The 17,856-nt window shown below is 40.4% G+C and overlaps 1 protein-coding gene across 1 annotated transcript in view; it reads right to left on the minus strand.

The window, feature by feature from the left end:
- Nucleotides 1-17,591, minus strand: part of LOC143018586 (uncharacterized) — an 87,897-nt gene extending 70,306 nt beyond the window's left edge. The window contains exons 1-2 of the mRNA XM_076174079.1: nt 17,479-17,591; nt 17,101-17,150 (exon numbers count right to left, since the gene is read on the minus strand). Of these exons, the coding sequence (XP_076030194.1) occupies nt 17,101-17,120 (20 nt within the window). The 5' untranslated portion in view covers nt 17,121-17,150; nt 17,479-17,591. The remainder of the gene's footprint in view (nt 1-17,100; nt 17,151-17,478) is intronic.
- Nucleotides 17,592-17,856: the final 265 nt, after the last annotated feature.

Genomic DNA, 17,856 nt, shown 5'->3' on the forward strand with positions numbered 1-17,856 from the left:
ACAAGAACAACATTCTTTAACTCAGTACAGAGGAGAATGACCAAAATAATACAAAGGGCTTAGAAATTTACCATACGAAAACAGGCACAGAACCTTAACATACACTCTCTGGAAAGACGAATAATGCGGGGTGATCTAATACAAGTATTCATTTGGGTCAAGGGCTTTAGCAAGGATGCTGCAGGCATAGGTCATCATATTAAGACAGCACGGCAGGACTCGTAGTAATAGATTTAAATTGGATAAATTTAGACTTAAGAAGGAAATATGTAAGAACGGGTTTACCAATACAGTGGTTAACGAATGGAATAGACTTAGTAACCATGTAGTGAGTGGTGAAACAATTGGTTGTTTTAAAATAAGATTAGGTACCTTTATGGATAGGGATGACAGGTGGTAAGAGACATGGAACTGTCCAGTGTAGGCCTTATGGTCTCTTGCACTCTTCTACATTCTTATGTTCTTTTGGTCTTAAAGTCCAGACCAAGACTTTGTTCATGATTTTAGAGTTACCCCTGCACAGCCTATCGTGACGAATCACCGTCTTCTGCTTCCAGTTCCTTTAAAGTTCTGTAATAAGGTCGTGTCACTGGTTCGCTGTTGCAGTACATTTCACAGCAACATCCGCCGTGGAAATAGCGTGCCGGTCTCGCGTAAAGCCAGTGATAAATATCAATGGCGAGGTCAACGTACAGGATGTCCACAAAAACAAGACACTGGACGTAATTGATGGTGTACTTTGAGGTGACGTTATTTGTAACAATGTTTCTTCTTCGTGTCACACACACACACACACACACACACACACACACACACACACACACACACACACGACTCGGTGGCGCAGTTGGTAGAACGATGAACTACTAGCATGGTGGTGCGCGTAGTGCTTGGTTCGAATCCTGCCCAGGGCCGAAATTAATTTCGGTACAGCTGCGCTTCGGGTCGTTACTCTGACTCTCGTGGGCGGGGAGTTGGGGTGTGTGTGTGTGAAAGGTCATAGCATTACCCATAGATCGGACCTACGAGCTCTGAGCTCTCCTCCGGGAGGGAAATAGCTGTCGATCACGAGTCGAACACGTGATCCAAAGACCAAGTGAATGAGTGAATACACACACACATACACACACACAGTATTGCTGCGCTGCGGGATGTTACTCCAACTCTCGTGGGCGGGGAGTTGGGTGTGTGTGTGCGTGTAACGTCACAGTATTACCCATAGATCGGTCATACGAGCTCTGAGCTCTCATCCGGGAGAGAAATAGCTGTCGATCACGAGTCCAACACGTGATCCAAAGACCAAGGTGGATCACACACACAGGATATAGAGGACACGGTCCTGAGGAGAATAAGGAACCATATATGAATTTATAGTCAGGTACAATATTCGGGGAGTAAAAGAAAGGATGTTATGAGCGTTGCACCTTTCCTGCATGCTATAGTTAGGTAAATACAAACAGTGAGCTTAAGAAGGGAAAACATAATATCCCTTACACAAAGAACACACTATAAAGAATTCCTGACAGCATCAAGTACTCCATCCTGCATGGAGATTTCCACTGTAAAAATGTGGATTAAGAAAGATTAATTCTTGAAGAGAAAGTAAGCGTGTGACTTTGTTTCCTCCTTATTGAAATCTATTTCACATTATCTGAACTCATAAAAATGCTAAAAGGAAAAGGATACAGCAGAAGTATTCGGCATTCTTGTCTTACGAACAGGACACAACGAAAAAAGTAAATATCAAAATACGGGCGACAGCGAGTAAAGAGCAAACAGAATGTGTCTGATTTATATATACATATACATATATATATATATATATATATATATATATATATATATATATTTATATACATATATATGTGTATTTATATATATATGTTATATATATATATATATATATATATATATATATATATACTGTATATAAATATAAATATATATATTTATATATATCTTTTATATATATATGTATATACATATATATATAAATATTATATATATATACATATATACATATATATATATATACATATATATATATATATATATATATATATATATATATATATATATATACATACATGAATGGAAGGGGATGTGAGGACTATAAAATTAATTTGAGAAACAAAAAAGATGAATTGTGGAGACCTATTTCACTGATGTGAACTGGGAAATGGATCTGAAGGTACTGGTGAACCATCTATTGAAATGTATCCCACTCTCCCGAGTTGTTTTCGACCTCACCTCTTCTGGTGAAGCCAAATATGAGTTAGATGCGGAGATACGATCGAAAGAAGTGACCAAGACACCAGAAAAATCACAAAGGAGGGAGACAACCTTCGAAAACAGGATTAAAAAACGTTACAGTGATGATGACAACAGATGGAAATACAAGCAACACAATCGACTATGTTTACAGTACATGATGGTAGTGTGTTGACTGTGTTGAGTATTATATCTACAGAAAATAAATATTTTAAGAGAGCACTTTTTGTTTGTGTGATTTTTTTATACTTTGTATGATAAGCTTTGCTTCAATATATATTCATATTCAACGTTCTGGTAGAAATATACGTAAAGTAAAATCTAAAAAAGGAAATCTGCCTACGGGAGAAAGTCCCTCAAATAATAACAATAATAATAGTAATACTTATAATGCTGATAATAATAATAATATAATATACGGTACATATCAATGTAATAATAATAACAACAATAGTAATGATGATAAAAAATAATAATGATAGTAGTAATGATAATAACAATAATCTTAATAATCATAATGATAACGATAAGAATAATAGAAACAAGAACAACGACAATAATAATAATAATAAATAAGTAAATGAAAAACAAAAATCAAGTCCTGGTAACGGGCCTGATCTGAGCTACCCAACGGTTTGGTAAAAAACGACATGACGTCATAACGCGATCAATGTACGCTTTGTGGCGATTTTTTTTCATGGTGAATTCCCTTTGAAGTGACAACTTTAGCAATGCTAATGACAGTCTCTCCAACACTCCTCCCTCTTTCTCTCTCTATCTTCCCCCTCTTTTTTTCTCATATCTCTACATACCTATCTCCCTCCCTCCGTCTCGTCCATTTCTCTCTCTCTCTCAAGCTAAGTGAATGCAGTTTGGTCAGACCTACAAAAAAAAAAAAAAAAAAAAAAAAAAAAAAAAAAAAAAAAAAAAAAAAAAATCTAGTATCATATAACCCAAGGACACACACACACACACACACACACACACATATATATATATATAAAGTAGTCGTCGACTTACGACCGAGTTAGGTTTTGATTGACCAGTCGTAAGTCGATTCGGTCGTAAGTCGGTCTTTGTTCTAAATTTATGGGTAAAAATGTTAGGATTATCCATCATACCCCAGAGGATAACCCCTCGCCATAATTCGAGGCATTCATATCCCAGCTGCTGGGATACGTGGAGTACGACTACTTGGTTTATTTCTTTTTAAAGATCTAAACGACCTCATCTCCAGCTTTGACTTTCGTTCGGGCGTGTTAGGCAGTTTTCTCAATACGCTGCAGTTCACGGCGGCTCGCTTTCAGCCAATCGACGCGCACAACACGAGCTCGGCCGGGACAAGCTAGGCTGCGTACCCAAAAGTAGCGACCATGAATTACAGGTCAGAGCAACAACGACAGCTGCCAACCAGTGCGCAGGATGCGAGCTTGCTTGGCCGTCTCGAGCCATCTCGCTGGTAAGGCCCGATGAAACCTGTCAACAGCACCGATCGCCTCGGAACCCAACGAACATCATAGCTTCCAGTAGCCGTGTCTTTCGCCGCCCACGAAGCCGCAGTCATTATCTTAGAACTTCTCCCAGCTGCCAATCGACGCGTACAACATGGGCAGTAACCTCAACATTCGTCTCTCTTTTTGCAACCGGAGCCAGAACTCACTCCCCACTCGGCGCCAAACACCTGGCGAATCGCTACAGTCAAGCCGTGGTCCCGTGGACCGCGCCTTGAGAAAGAGATAAAGTGAAACACTACTCTTCCCTGTACATAAAATACACGGTCTTCCAGTGTTTACCCACTGGACAGCCCATACCCGGCATCCACCGATCCTGGCACAAGACTGATTTGGTGCGTCACGTGAGTGCGGGTCGTACTCCGTGGCGGGAAACGTTTGTTTTTGTGAGTGGTACTGCGCCACTCCAATAGAACTAGTTATTTTTTTGAAGTGATAACAACTCGGATAAACTGGTCGACGACTATCTGTGCATGTTGAGCAACCATGATGACATTACACAACCCTAGTGCAGCCCCACCTTCATTTCAAACTATCCTCAAACTTCCTTCCCTACTTTAATACAAGATCTATTACTTAAGTGAAACCTTCTGACCACCCTGAACAGCCTCCCCCCTATTCCATACATCTACATATTTAGACTGAAGGTGATACAGAGGAAAACTATGCTGATTCCTCGTATGAGAACTTGATCTTTGAAGAAAGACTGAACAAAATTAATCTGACCACACTGGAAGAGAGATGTGTGTGTGGGATATTTGAGCATGATGTATATATGAGTGACGAGTTCCATAAAAAAAAATCTTACCAGGGGATGACAGAAAGACATGGTTACAAAATAAAGAAGACAACATGTTACTGAGACAAATAAAGTTTTCAGTGTAGGTGTATGGAGCCTTGGAATGGTTTGTGATACAACTACGTTTAACAAAACTAAATACACTATACTTTACTACAATTTGGCAAGCACGAGTAATGCCTGACGACCAGACGGTCGTAAAGTCGATCAGTCGTAAGTCGCATAGGTCGTAAGTCGACGATTATATATATATATATATATATATATACATATATATGTATATATATGTACAGATTGACCTCTCATTAACGGACACCGCATTACCGGATATCGGATGCAACGGACAAAATCCGCTGGTCCGGTCCGACAGTCTAAATTTCGCGGGTAGGGTGAATGCGTCCGTTAGTTCGGCGTTTGTCCGCTGAGTGGCTGATGGCGTGATGGTGCACACTTTGTTTTGTTTACTAGTTAACAAGATCGTGATCGGTGTGGACGTTTGGACGTTTATTAGCTGTGTTTGCGGTGTTTTCGCTGTGTTTTCGGTGTTTTTGGTGCTGTTGTTTAGTGCTGTGCAATCACTATGGAGGAGATCGCTGAAGCTGTTCTCGCTGGCAACGAGCAGGAGGGAGCGAGTGGCAGTGAGGAGGAAGAGGAGGTAGTGGCGGTTAAACCCAAGATGTCGGAGGTGCGCCAGGCTATTGACACGCTCATAACTTACGTTGATCTCTCTGCTAACGGTGACGTTCAGGCTTATTATGAACATTTGCGCACTTTAAGAGAATTATTGATTCGTGAACAGTATCAGAAAGGGAAACATTAATATGTATGTACGTATACTATGATTTTATAGAACTTAAGAGGTGATCTCCCCCCCAATACACACACACAAAAACCACTCCAAATCAACGGATTATTCACATCAACGGACACCGTTACCCCCCTTTTAGTCCGTTAATGAGAGGTCAATCTGTATATATATATATATATATAGTACAGTAAAAAAAAAAAAAATGCCTATCCATTAGCCACATTACTCCCCTGCACTCATTAGTATCCCTCGAACTTCCCAGTGATCATTAATACCAATGAAATAAGACTGGTTCAAGTCAGTCTCAAATTCTTCTTTCTGTACACCTAAACGCCCGCCAGCACCAATACCTCTCCCCTCCCCAACCACTGAAACACAAACACGCAAAACTGTGAAATTACCCGAGCACACTCTTCACATACCATCCTCCCTCTGACCTATACTCTCAATATGCTCTTTATGAACCTTTCTCGTAGAATCTTCCAACAAGGGAAGGAGAGTAAATCACCATAACACACACACTAAGATAACCCCAAGGGCCCCTACCCTTCTTTCTACAACCCGTTATCACACGCAATCTACTCTCATAATTATATCTCAACATCCTGAATACTAATTATTCCAATACTACTCAACTTCTCCCAGCCACCTCCTGCTTTTTTGTAGTTCTCCAAAAACATTTTCGTTGCATCTTCCTGCAGAATCATCACCAAAAAGTAACCCTGACTTCTCTCCACATGTCCCTTCAAAAGTCAAAATTTCCCAAATTATAATCCCTCATAGCACACACAACAAAAATCTGTGTGTGTGTGTGTGTGTGTGTGTGTGTGTGTCATTCCTTCCCATTCTCATGACCTCTTTCCTCCTTCCCCTTCTTTCCCTCCTGGATCGGAAGTGTGCGTGAACTTATCGTCCAGTTAACCTGACGTACGGACGCGAGATTGTCCACAAGGATAAAAGCGCTGGTAAACTACAGGCCACGACAACAATCTGACATCCGTTGTGGGTGAAATGTTAAGAGGGCGTGGTTGGTCGCTGACACAACTGTGGAACATCTGGAGTCCCATTACTTGACTACAGACTCACAGCAAGGATACCGTTGGAAAACTCCCATGTCTCAGGAACTTACTGGAGTTCTTTCTACCAAGAGAACAGGACACAGATAAGGCAGTGGAGATTTTTTAATCTGATTTCCAAAACGCGCTCAATAAGTTCCCTAAGGAAGTACCCGTGTGGTGGATTGGATTGATAATTAGCTTCCTGGTCGACGGAAGAAGATTCTTACAAAGCGTCCGTCTGGGCATCCGTGTCGGAGCTGGACACATCGTTGGTCCTTATCTATATCAAGACATTAGGCTCGTAAGGTATCGAAGTTCGCTGAAAATGTCTAGCTAGGAGCAAATTCGAGTTCGACAAAGGTTGTAGTGTGATTTCTGGCGGATTAGCCCAGGCGACTGATTAAGAGAAGGGATAGGAACATTTTCGAAACACTGTACTGTGGGAGAGATATCTCTATGACCCCACCCCTTCGGCGAGATATTGTACTCAGGAATAAAAGCGATAGTTTTCGCTGCCAAATACTAAAAATATTTGCTACACCCACGATCTTGTTTTAGGAAGTGTAAAATAATATTTTCCTTCAATACCTCTATAGTATGGACCGAAACATCTTTTCAAGTTTTCTAGTTCTTGCATCTCCTTTCTCTCTCATCGCCTCAATATCTCTCTTGTGCTCTTTTATTCTCTGTTTCTCTTGTCTCTCTTTCTCTCTCTCATAAGAACATAAGAATGAAGGAGACTGCAAGAGACCATAAGGCCTACACTAGGCAGCTCCGTATCCATCACCACCTGTCATCCCCATCCATAAAGTTGTCTAATGGTTTCTTAAAACAACTGATAGTTTCAGCGCTTACTGCATGGTTACTAAGTCTATTCCATTCGTCGACCACCCTATAAGTAAACAAATTCTTGCCTATTTCCTCCTTAAATCTAAATTTGTCCAGTTTATAACCATTACTGCGAGTCCTACCCTGTTGTTTTAATATGATGACCTTGTTTGCATCACCCTTGTTAAAGCCTTTGATCCACTTGAACACTATCAGATCACTCCGCACTCTGCGTCTCTCCAGAGAGTGTAAGTTAAGGTGCCTAAGACTCTCTTCGTAAGGCAAATTTCTGAGACCATGTATCATTTTGGTCATTCTTCTCTCTACTGATTCTAGTGAATTGATGTCCATTCTGTAGGACGGAGACCAAAACTGTACTGCATAGTCAAGGATGGGTCTAACTATTGCTAGATAGAGTTTGATAATTACCTCTGCACTTCTATTCGTTACCGTCCTAGCAATGAAACCTAATGCCCTGTTAGCTTTATTTCTGGCGCTAATGCACTGTTTCCTGGTTTTAAGTTCCGGACTCATTAGAACTCCCAAGACTCTCGCGCTCAGTTTTCTCTAAAAGCGTGTTATCTAAGCTGTATCTATTTTCGGGATTGTGTAGCCCTACACTTCACACGCTACACTCTCTCTCTCTCTCATCCGCAGCCAAGTGCCTCATGGCGTGTATGCCTCACTAAATGGCATAATTTCAGAATTTCCAGAAACCAATAAGCGACCCTTACAGGCGAGAGACCCGCCACACCATGGCATAGAGACAAAATCTACAAAAACACCAACTCGTGGTAGCGAGATAGAGTGTCCTTGATATGGACAGATGAAGCACCAGTGCACGTGAGACAGGAACAGGAGACGATGTGGACAGAAATAACTATGTCACGTGACAAGGCCCCTTAGTAAGCAGGGTGAGGACGAAAAGGGGAGCAAAGGAAGTTGCAGGGTATGTATATGTATGTATGTATGTATATGTATATGTATATGTATATGTATATATATATATATATATATATATATATATTATATATATATATATATAATGACTAATTTACTTTTTCGTTGTTGTACCCTTCTGCATCGCAACCATTCTGATAACGTGCCAATACCTTCATTTGGTTGCTTTTAGGATATACTTCCACCCCCGCTTTACAATCAACGCTAAGGGGTTCTTCTTCAACCGGACACTGCTGCCCTGAAGTCAAACACGGGGAAGAGATCAGGAGAGACACGCAAGAATCCTCTTCTCTGAAATGGTAACAAATGAAGAAAAAAAATCGAAATGAAAACCATTACGAAACCCGTCGGGCCTGTTTCTCCTTGAACATACAGGGAACCTTAGAAAGATAACAGGGACACGTGGCGGGCACCGATACTTGAAGAGGGTGGTGGTGGAAAGGTGAGGGTTGGGGGGAGGTGAGGGTCACTTAGGGCTCAATAATAATGATGGGGAGGAGGAGGAGGAGGAGGAGGAGGAGGAGGAGGAGGAAGAGGAGGAGGAGGAGTGCGGCCATGAATATGAGGCTGCACAATGCATTGTCTTGCCGGCCCCAACTCCTGGATTAGAGACTGACGCCACACTGGGATCCTTGTTCTCTATCTTGACAATACACTCCCTGCATTATATACAACAATAAGGATCAAGATGCCCGGGGGCCCTACGACTGGAGGCGAGAAGTTAGAGGTGGGAGGTTCGAATCCGTTAGTCAGCGCGTGGCGGCAGCAAGGCCTCTCGATCCTATATCCTCAAGTTCCGACAAAGGTTATTGTACCTATTCACCTCGCTGATCGGGCAACGGGTGAAATGTTGACAAAAACAAATGTTTACAAAGCCACATTACACGTGAATGAAGGAAATGTGCAGATTATACGACCTGCATGCTTCAATGTTGCCAACATTTCTTCACGAGTCAAACATTTCCGGAACCAATGCTTCCAGTCTAAGAAACCCAAAGGCACCTTCCCCCATTCATACTGGCTGCCGCCAGGCGATTTCGTTTACTTCCGTGCCCCCAACCCCTCACCCCCGACTCCCTTTTACGTAGGCAACGGGTTGTAGCCATTGTTTCACCTCTTCCGTGCCAGCCAGGCCATTTTGTTCATATCAGTCTGTTGGTCAATTACTGACTCGAATTTCCCTGAATGGGACCCCGCGTTCATTGTTTACTTGTAACTTATAGTGTGTATATCTATCTATATATATATATATATATATATATATATATATATATATATATATATATATATATATATATATATATATATGTGTGTGTGTGTGTGTGTGTGTGTGTGTGTGTGTGTGTGTGTGTGTGTGTGTGAGTGCGTGTGTGTGTATAGAGCCTACACGCTGAGTTCTAAGTTCGGGTTGGCGGGGAAGCTAACACATAAAAGTATTAACCCATATGCGCGCGCATGCAAACACAAACTCAATCACTCACGTCCATTAACAGAAATTATCTCCATAGAGAGCGATAGGTGTGATCCCCACGAGCTGTTTTGATTGACGGGTGCGGTGGTGTCCTCATTCCAATGAAGTTCCTTATCGCCGATGACCCTATGGTCAACTCTGCACCAAGGACAGATCGCACAACCTTACGTCATCACCCGGAGGGCATCTGTACCCGGAACAATCTGGAGCTACGTCACACTGGCCTGAACTCGTGATGTCACTGCCTGGGTATACGCTCTCCTCCCCCCTCCCTCCCTCTCTCCTAATTCAAACCTCACAAGAGTTATTTTCAAATGCCTCTTCTTATCATAACACTTGGACACATTCTTCGACCAGCTCACGACATCACCGCCCAGACGCTCTTCCTACGTAAACGCGCCAGACTACTTATTTTCTTCGCAACTTCGACAACATCCTCAAGGTCGTCACCACCCAGGCGCCGTCTTCGAGTCTTCCTACTGACGTCACTTCTTAGGTCTCTTATGAAAGCTCGAGATCACGTGATGTTCTGGAAAACCCGCGCCAGGTAGTACAAACTTCATTTTAGCCCTTTGGTAAAAAAAAAAAAAAAAATGTATCCAATGACAGGAGGCCATAAACAGGAACCCCACCCTTTGATCACCCTTTGATGGAAAAGTGTTGCAAGTGGAGTTCCTCAGGGTTCCGTTCTTGGGCCACTTCTATTCATAGTATATATAAATGATATAGACCATGGACTAAAATCTACTGTTTCCAAATTTGCTGATGATACAAAACTGTGCGGAGTGACAAATGATCACTCAAACCAATTAGATATTCAAGAAGATTTAGATCAATTACAGCAATGGTCTGAAAAGTGGCTAATGAAATTTAACACAAGTAAATGCAAGGTAATGCACATAGATAAAAATAACAGTAAGTACGATTACAAGTTATTTGGAAATTCGTTAACAAAAGTGGATAGTGAAAAAGATCTCGGCGTAATTATCAGTAACGACCTCAAATCATCCAAGCAGTGTATTTCAGCCTCTGAGAAAGCAAATAAGATTCTGGGATTGATTGCGCGATCTTTTGATTTCAAAAGTCCATCACTCATTAACAAGCTATATAAATCGTTAGTTCGTCCACATTTGGAATATGCTGTTTCCGTATGGTCACCGAATCTCATTAAAGACATTGACAGACTGGAAAAAGTACAACGCGAGCCACAAAACTGATTCCAAATATCAAAAATAAATCATACGAAAATCGACTTAAGCACATGAATCTGTTTTCCCTAAAAAAGCGTAGACTCAGAGGTGACTTGATACAGGTCTTTAAGATTTTAAAGGGAATTGACAACATCAAAAGTGACCAAATTTTCACATTGAATGAGAATCAGACAAGAAACAATGGTCTCAAACTGTCCGGAAATAGATTCAATTTGGAAGTAGGTAGAAACAACTTTGCCAACCGTGTAGTTAATGAATGGAATAAACTTCCTGCACAGGTAGTGCAATGTAGTTCAGTTCGAAGCTTTAAGAATCATTTAGATAAATACCTAAGTAAGATGCTGTAATGATTATAATTTATGTTATATTATTTGTTTTTGTTTTGTTATACTTTGTCTGTCTGATTTTCATTTATTATTATATGTCAATTTATAGTCATTTACTATTTACCTTTTTGTTTGTTATTCAACTATACCTATGCATTTATTTATGTATTTTGTTTGTTATTTTTACATTATTATAATTTTAATTTATTATTAATAATATTTTTTTTTTTTTTGCATCCGACCTAGATATGGATCAAAAGGTCTCCTGTCGGCATGCTCCGCCTTTGTAATCCTTTGTAATCACTGGTACAACATGAGCAAGGTTCAGACCTCCAAATTGTGCGAATTACAAAATACCTCTGAGGCTAAATTTCATGCGAGTAGGTTTTCTCGTGTAATCTTAGTGCCATTACTGTATCATGCATGTTACGGAAACAGTCCCAACACTGCAAACATTTCAGTAAACTGAAATACTTAGTACAGGACTTAATACAAGAACTTGTACTAAGTAATAAATACTCGTGAAGGGAAGAACTAGAAGGTTTCTACGTACTTGGCATTGCTGTTAAGGTATCTGTCCGTATACTTGACCTTGACGACAGGTCTTAAAAATTGTTGACTTGATAGAATATAATGACAGATAAGGCGGAAGAGAAAGTGAAAAAGGACGGATGTATATTAAAAAAAGGTAATTTTAAAGTGTGTGAAGATTATATATAGGATGAGGACGATGGGGGAGAACAGAAGAATACCGAAATGAACAAGCGTGCACTTGAGGAATAATAAGGAAAAAAATATGAGAAGTACTGAGGGAAGTGTGTGGTGGCCAAGAGAAGGGTGGATATAAAACAAGCAATTAAACAGTTGCTAATGGATAAGACGGCTGAGAGAGAGAGAGAGAGGCTAAGATTTTAACTGTGGGAGATGGAAAAAGAACGGCTGTGATGGGTGAAGAGAGTGATAAGGCAATTACGAAACAGGAGGTACAGATAGTAGTGAAAAGAAATGAAAGCTGTTACGGCACTAGAGTTGGACGGGTGTCAAGTGGAATGTCTGACAGTGGAGTTGGTTAACGAGATTATACAATCCATGTTTTAGGGAAAGGAGTGTCCTAGTTGATATATGAGGAAGAGAGACATGACTAGCAGTTTTAGAGAGATTATTTTTTTAATGTGGTTGTTAAGGTATATGGTCGTATGTTGATTAAAAGGATTAGAGGATGAGTGGGTAGGAACAAAGTGGGTTTGAGAAAGGAAGAGGCTACGTGGATTAAGTATTTATGGCAAGGAAGACGCGCGTGAGAACTACTAACCGAATGATAAGGATGTATTTTGGGAATTCATGGACTAGGAGAAAGCGTATGACAGCGTTGATAGGGAAGCATTATAGAGCGTGCTGAGCATAAATGGGACAAAGAGAAAAATAGGACCTGTAAGAGGGTTGGGATGGTGAGAATAGATGGTCTGCATCAGGGTTATGTAATGTCGCTGTGTTTGGTCAATGTACATGTAGATGGAATGGCACGGGAAATTAATTAATAAATACTAGGTAGAAGTTTGGAATTAGTAAGCGAGATTGGTAGATATGGAAAGTAAATTAATTGTAGGTGATTCTGAGGAGAGACTGAAGCAGATAGAGACTGAGTCTGACAGGGTGTGTGAGAATAAAAATACGACTGAATGTGAAATGCATAAGGAATGTGTATGATGACCGGTCGAGTGTAAGCGTGTAGAAAGAGATACTTCAGGAAGTGGATATTTGTAAGTAGTACCTGGGGTCACATAGAGCTGCAAATGGAGGATTTGATGAGGAGGTGAGTTACAATGAAGGAAGCGAATAAATAACCAGTGAGATTGAAGGGAAGGAATATGTCCGAAAAGGTAGACCAGAGGCGATTTGGGCATGTGGAAAGAATGAACAAGGATAACCTAACAAAAAAAGCGGAAAACAAAAGTAAGCGTAATAATCACGAGAGAAAGGTCTGGGATAAGATGAATGGATGGTATGAGAAGAGTTTTGGATGCAAGTGATATGTCAGTAGATCAGGGAGAAATAAAATGCATGGTGTGGGAATGTGTAGCTAGATACTATAAATGAATGAATTGATGGTGCAGCCCAAGGGGATGTTCCCGCCATCTGCAGAATGGTGAAGAGGTAGGGGTAAACCAGTTTCGGCTGTCGGGCCCTGCGACAGAAGAGACGTGACTCGCTGCATTGCGTTTCATTCACTGTGACTACTGAAGAGGACGTTTTCACCCGCGGACGTTTTCGTGAGCCCGAGGGTGTTCGCGACCGGCGAGGACGTTCTCTCCGGCAACACAGGGAGGGGCCAGGGTGAATCTTCAGTCCCAGATTATTATAATTATTTTATTATTACTATATATTTTTTTGTGAATGTGAGGCCTTCTTGCGTGAAAATGTGTGACTCCTTAGTCCCGATTTTATTTTATTTATTTATCTTATTTATTTATTTATTTATTCATTTTTTGGTGGTGGTCTTCTTGTGTGAAAATTTTCTTTGACTCGGCTATCCTCGACATATGACTGGTCACATCGCAATATGGACAGAAATGTGTTACAAGAATTACGACTTTTTTTTTTCATGCGTGCATATAAAATGTTAATATTGTACCATCATTATAATCACATTATGATTTGCCTTAAAATAAGGCTGCAAGTCTATGGAGTCGGAAGGCCTCGCAACTGGATGATTCTTTGTAAGAGGCTATATACAGTATATCCCGATGAGCCCCTGTAAATCTATATATTGAATATAGATGCTCAGTCTCAAGGAAGAACACGTGCATGTGTGTGCGTGCGTGTGTGTGTGTGTGTGGGAGAGAGTGTATGTATGTGTGTGTGTGTGTGTGTGTGTGTGTGTGTGTGTGTGTGTGTGAGAGAGAGAGAGAAAGTGTGTGTGTGTGTGTGTGTGTGTGTGTGTGTGTGTGTGTGTGTGAGAGAGAGAGAGAGAGAAAGAGAGTGTGAGTGTGTATGTGTGTGTGGGTGAGAGAAAGAGAGAGAGAGAGAGAGAGTGTGTGTGTGTGTGTGTGTGTGTGTGTGTGTGTGTGTGTGAGAGAGAGAGAGAGAGTGAGAGTGTATGTGTGCGAGCGCGCGTGTGTGTGTGTGAGAGAGAGAGAGAGAGCGAGTGTGTGTGTGTGTGTGTGTATGTGTGCAGTGTATATGTGTGCATGTGTCACATAAGGAAGAAAGGAATTTTCGATAAAACGATCACCATTAAAAAAAAGTGTATCCTGTACGGACACACTATACTCGTTGCGTCTACTATAGTACCACGGGATGATCGACAGAGATGGGGGTGGGGTAGAGGGGAAGGGGGTCAAAAAGGGATGCCATTTTGTGGGAGAATTTTGAAGAATTATACGTAGAATTTGAAGAATTATAAGTTGCAACGAACTCATTTGTGCATATAATAAATCCTCTTTTTTGTGAGAAAATGTGGAAGAGATTTCTTTGTGGGAATTTTGCGGAAAAAAATCTCACTCATATGTGGGAACGTATAGATCACAGTGGCAACACTGGGGAGCAGTTCCTCTCCGCCGTCCCTTAACTCCATAGCAGATGCAGGTACTCATGACCATGTGGACATATGGGGACAGACTAGGGGGCGAACCTGGGACCTTGGAATGCAGAACGAAATCGCCTTACCACTCAGTCACGCCACACCACGCATTGTACCACAGACTCCGCAAACTTTATATAAAGAATTTTATCCAACAAAGCAGCGTAGCAGAGCAAACAAACATGTGTAACTTCTTGAGAATGTCATCGAAGTAAATATTGCCTTGCATGGAAATACGTTGCACAAGCATGATAATGAAGACAACAAATTTAGATAAGCTTGACCAAGTGACCTTGAAGAAAAAAAAAAAAAAAGAGGAGGAGCCAGTGACATAAAGTGACATTTCTCCATCTATCAACACAGTGATGCACTGCGCTTTTGGTTCGGTTGTTAACCTAGACATCACCGCAATGAAGGTGAAAAAATAAAGTTTTCTTGAGCAATTCTATCGATAATATTTAATTCAATTGTTTAGAGATAACTTCAGTACACTACACACAAACGCGCGCACGCATACTTATGTATATACATATACATTTTCCTCTCCAGTTCTTCAAGGAGTTCTTCACCCAATACAGATATATATATATACATAATGTTCTCATGTATATGTATGTACATACTTCCGCTGGTCCTTACCTTATCTTTATTTATTGATTTATCTATTTATTTTGTTGAGGGAAGAAGCTAGACTTGACAGACATCTTATCGTCTCATTTTTTTAAATACGGAGTTTATATACTTTTTTCCTGCTCAATGAATACTTTTCATGGTCTTCTAAGTTCTCTTATTCCTACATTAAGAAGAGAAGAAGAGAAAAAGGAAGTAACATTCAAATAAAAATAATAATAATAATAATAATAATAATAATAATGATAATAAAAACAATAATAATAATAATAATAATAATAATAATAATAATGGTAGATTAGGTACCGAAACGGCCATGTAACGACCAATAGCCCTGTTGGTGGTCATTTGTCTACATAACTCCATGTAACTCCTTGTAGTTTCTTTAGTTCTATTTCTCCACTCCTCCCTTGTATGTCATTATTGTAATGTTCCTTTGAGCTTATTGGAGTACTTCATATTTCATTGATTCAATAATTTAATCATCTATTCATTTTCTATTTGATTATTCATTTGTTTTCAAAAGCGGATTGCAGAATTTGGCCTCAGCTTCTGACACTGTGACCAGTGTTTTTACTGTATCTAGGTTAACGTAACTAATTGCCGGTTTCAGGTTTGTCCTTTATATATGTATGATCTTCTATGTTGATGACGTAGATCGAGGGGTCTTAGCAATTGGTACTCTGAGATCTTCCTCGTCCGCCTTTTTCTCAGTCTGCATGATATGTTATTTTCCCTTATACATATCACATTGCATTTACCAGCAGTAAATTTCAAGAAAGGTTTACAAAGGAGGAGCCTACCGACAGGAGACCTTCTCGTCACCTAGTCATTATTTGCCTACATTCAGAGTTTTTGTGTGACTTTGATGGGAAGATCTGAATTGATCTCGCTGTTATTCCTAAACCGAGTGACATCATCAGCAAATTTTTAGTTATTCGTTTGTTTCGTTGGATGCACAAAAAGGAACTTGTGGAATTGCGCTCAAGAGCTTTTCCCCGAATTTCCGTCTCCACCTTTCGCGGTTTTTTCGCCCCCTTTTGCCCTGTGTGTTCGGACAGCCTGGGCAAGTAACAGTCACCAGTGGACCTTGGATAGGGTGTGTTCGCGTCGTGCGAAGTACGGTCGAAACAGGCCCACCACTCAGATTCCATCCGCATTGTTGAATTTCCACAGAGACTGTTTCAACTGCTTTCTTCAGGTCTATGTATATACAATCCAACCTACCGTTTCTCTCATAAAATAATTATAACTCGGTATGTGTTTGTGAACGCGTGTATGTGTGTGAGCGCACATATACGTAGGTGCATGTCTGCATGTTTTTGTGTGAAAGAGTGTATGTTTTCATTTTTGCGCATGTACATTCGTGCGTGTGTGTATACATTGTGTGTGTGTGTGTGTGTGTGTGTATGAGCTTTTTGCATTCGCACACGAGGGTTTGTGAACGCACATTTGTAAATGAACGGATGAGTGGGTATGGATGTACATACTCTTACACATACAAACAAGTTTCAATAACTTATTTCAGAGGCACAAGTAGATAAATCTATGTACTTTCACATCCATGCACTTTGTCTGGGGAAGAAGGGGTTTACAATAAAAGATAGAAAACAAATAAAGAGTTACAAAAAAGCTAGCAGTACTTACTTGCCAGTTGTGTCTGCCATCTTTATGTCTGTGAATACGACGTAAGATTTCTGTACGGGTGGAAGGTAGGGGAAGATAACTTAACACGTTGCGCTAAACTCGGATAATCGGGTAATTTAAAACTTAAGAGCTTCTTTAACTTTAATGATCAATAACTGCATTGACTAACTTCCATATTCCCCCAGTCAGTAACTAATGGTGTTCAGAGAAATTATACGTTAATTATATACAAGTTTATGTTTACAAAAATTACTTGAATGACTTGGGGATAACAAAATATTAAAAAAGAAATATATGGGGAATATCCAAAAGTGTTGAAGTTAAAAATTCCCCCATGAAAAAAAAAAAGGTAAAAAAAAGGTTAGAATTCGAACACACATTCAAATTTTCAGACTGGCGAGGACCGTTACACGCCAGGTCCAAATCGAACGCTGGGATTGGAACGACTGTGTCCCGACCAATGACGACTTTATCAGTTCTGGTAATATATCCACTCCTCTCCTTCCTCCTCCTACTCCTCCTGAATCAACATTATCAGTATTTTAATATAGACCTGTTATCTGTTGATAACAGTGATATAACCACCGGAGTTTGCCACTAATCAGTGAAGTTGTTTACGCCTTGGGGGGGGGGGGCTGAAGTCCCTGAAACGCTTCAGGACCCTGTCAACTCTTGCAGGGTTCCGTGCAACTGAACAAAATACCTTGGATACCAGAAGGGCGTGAAAATGTTGAATGGCATGACTTACAAATCACA

Source organism: Oratosquilla oratoria, chromosome 35 (genome assembly GCF_046742065.1).
Source record: "Oratosquilla oratoria isolate Oo_2021 chromosome 35, ASM4674206v1, whole genome shotgun sequence".
Taxonomy (NCBI): Eukaryota; Metazoa; Arthropoda; class Malacostraca; order Stomatopoda; family Squillidae; genus Oratosquilla; species Oratosquilla oratoria.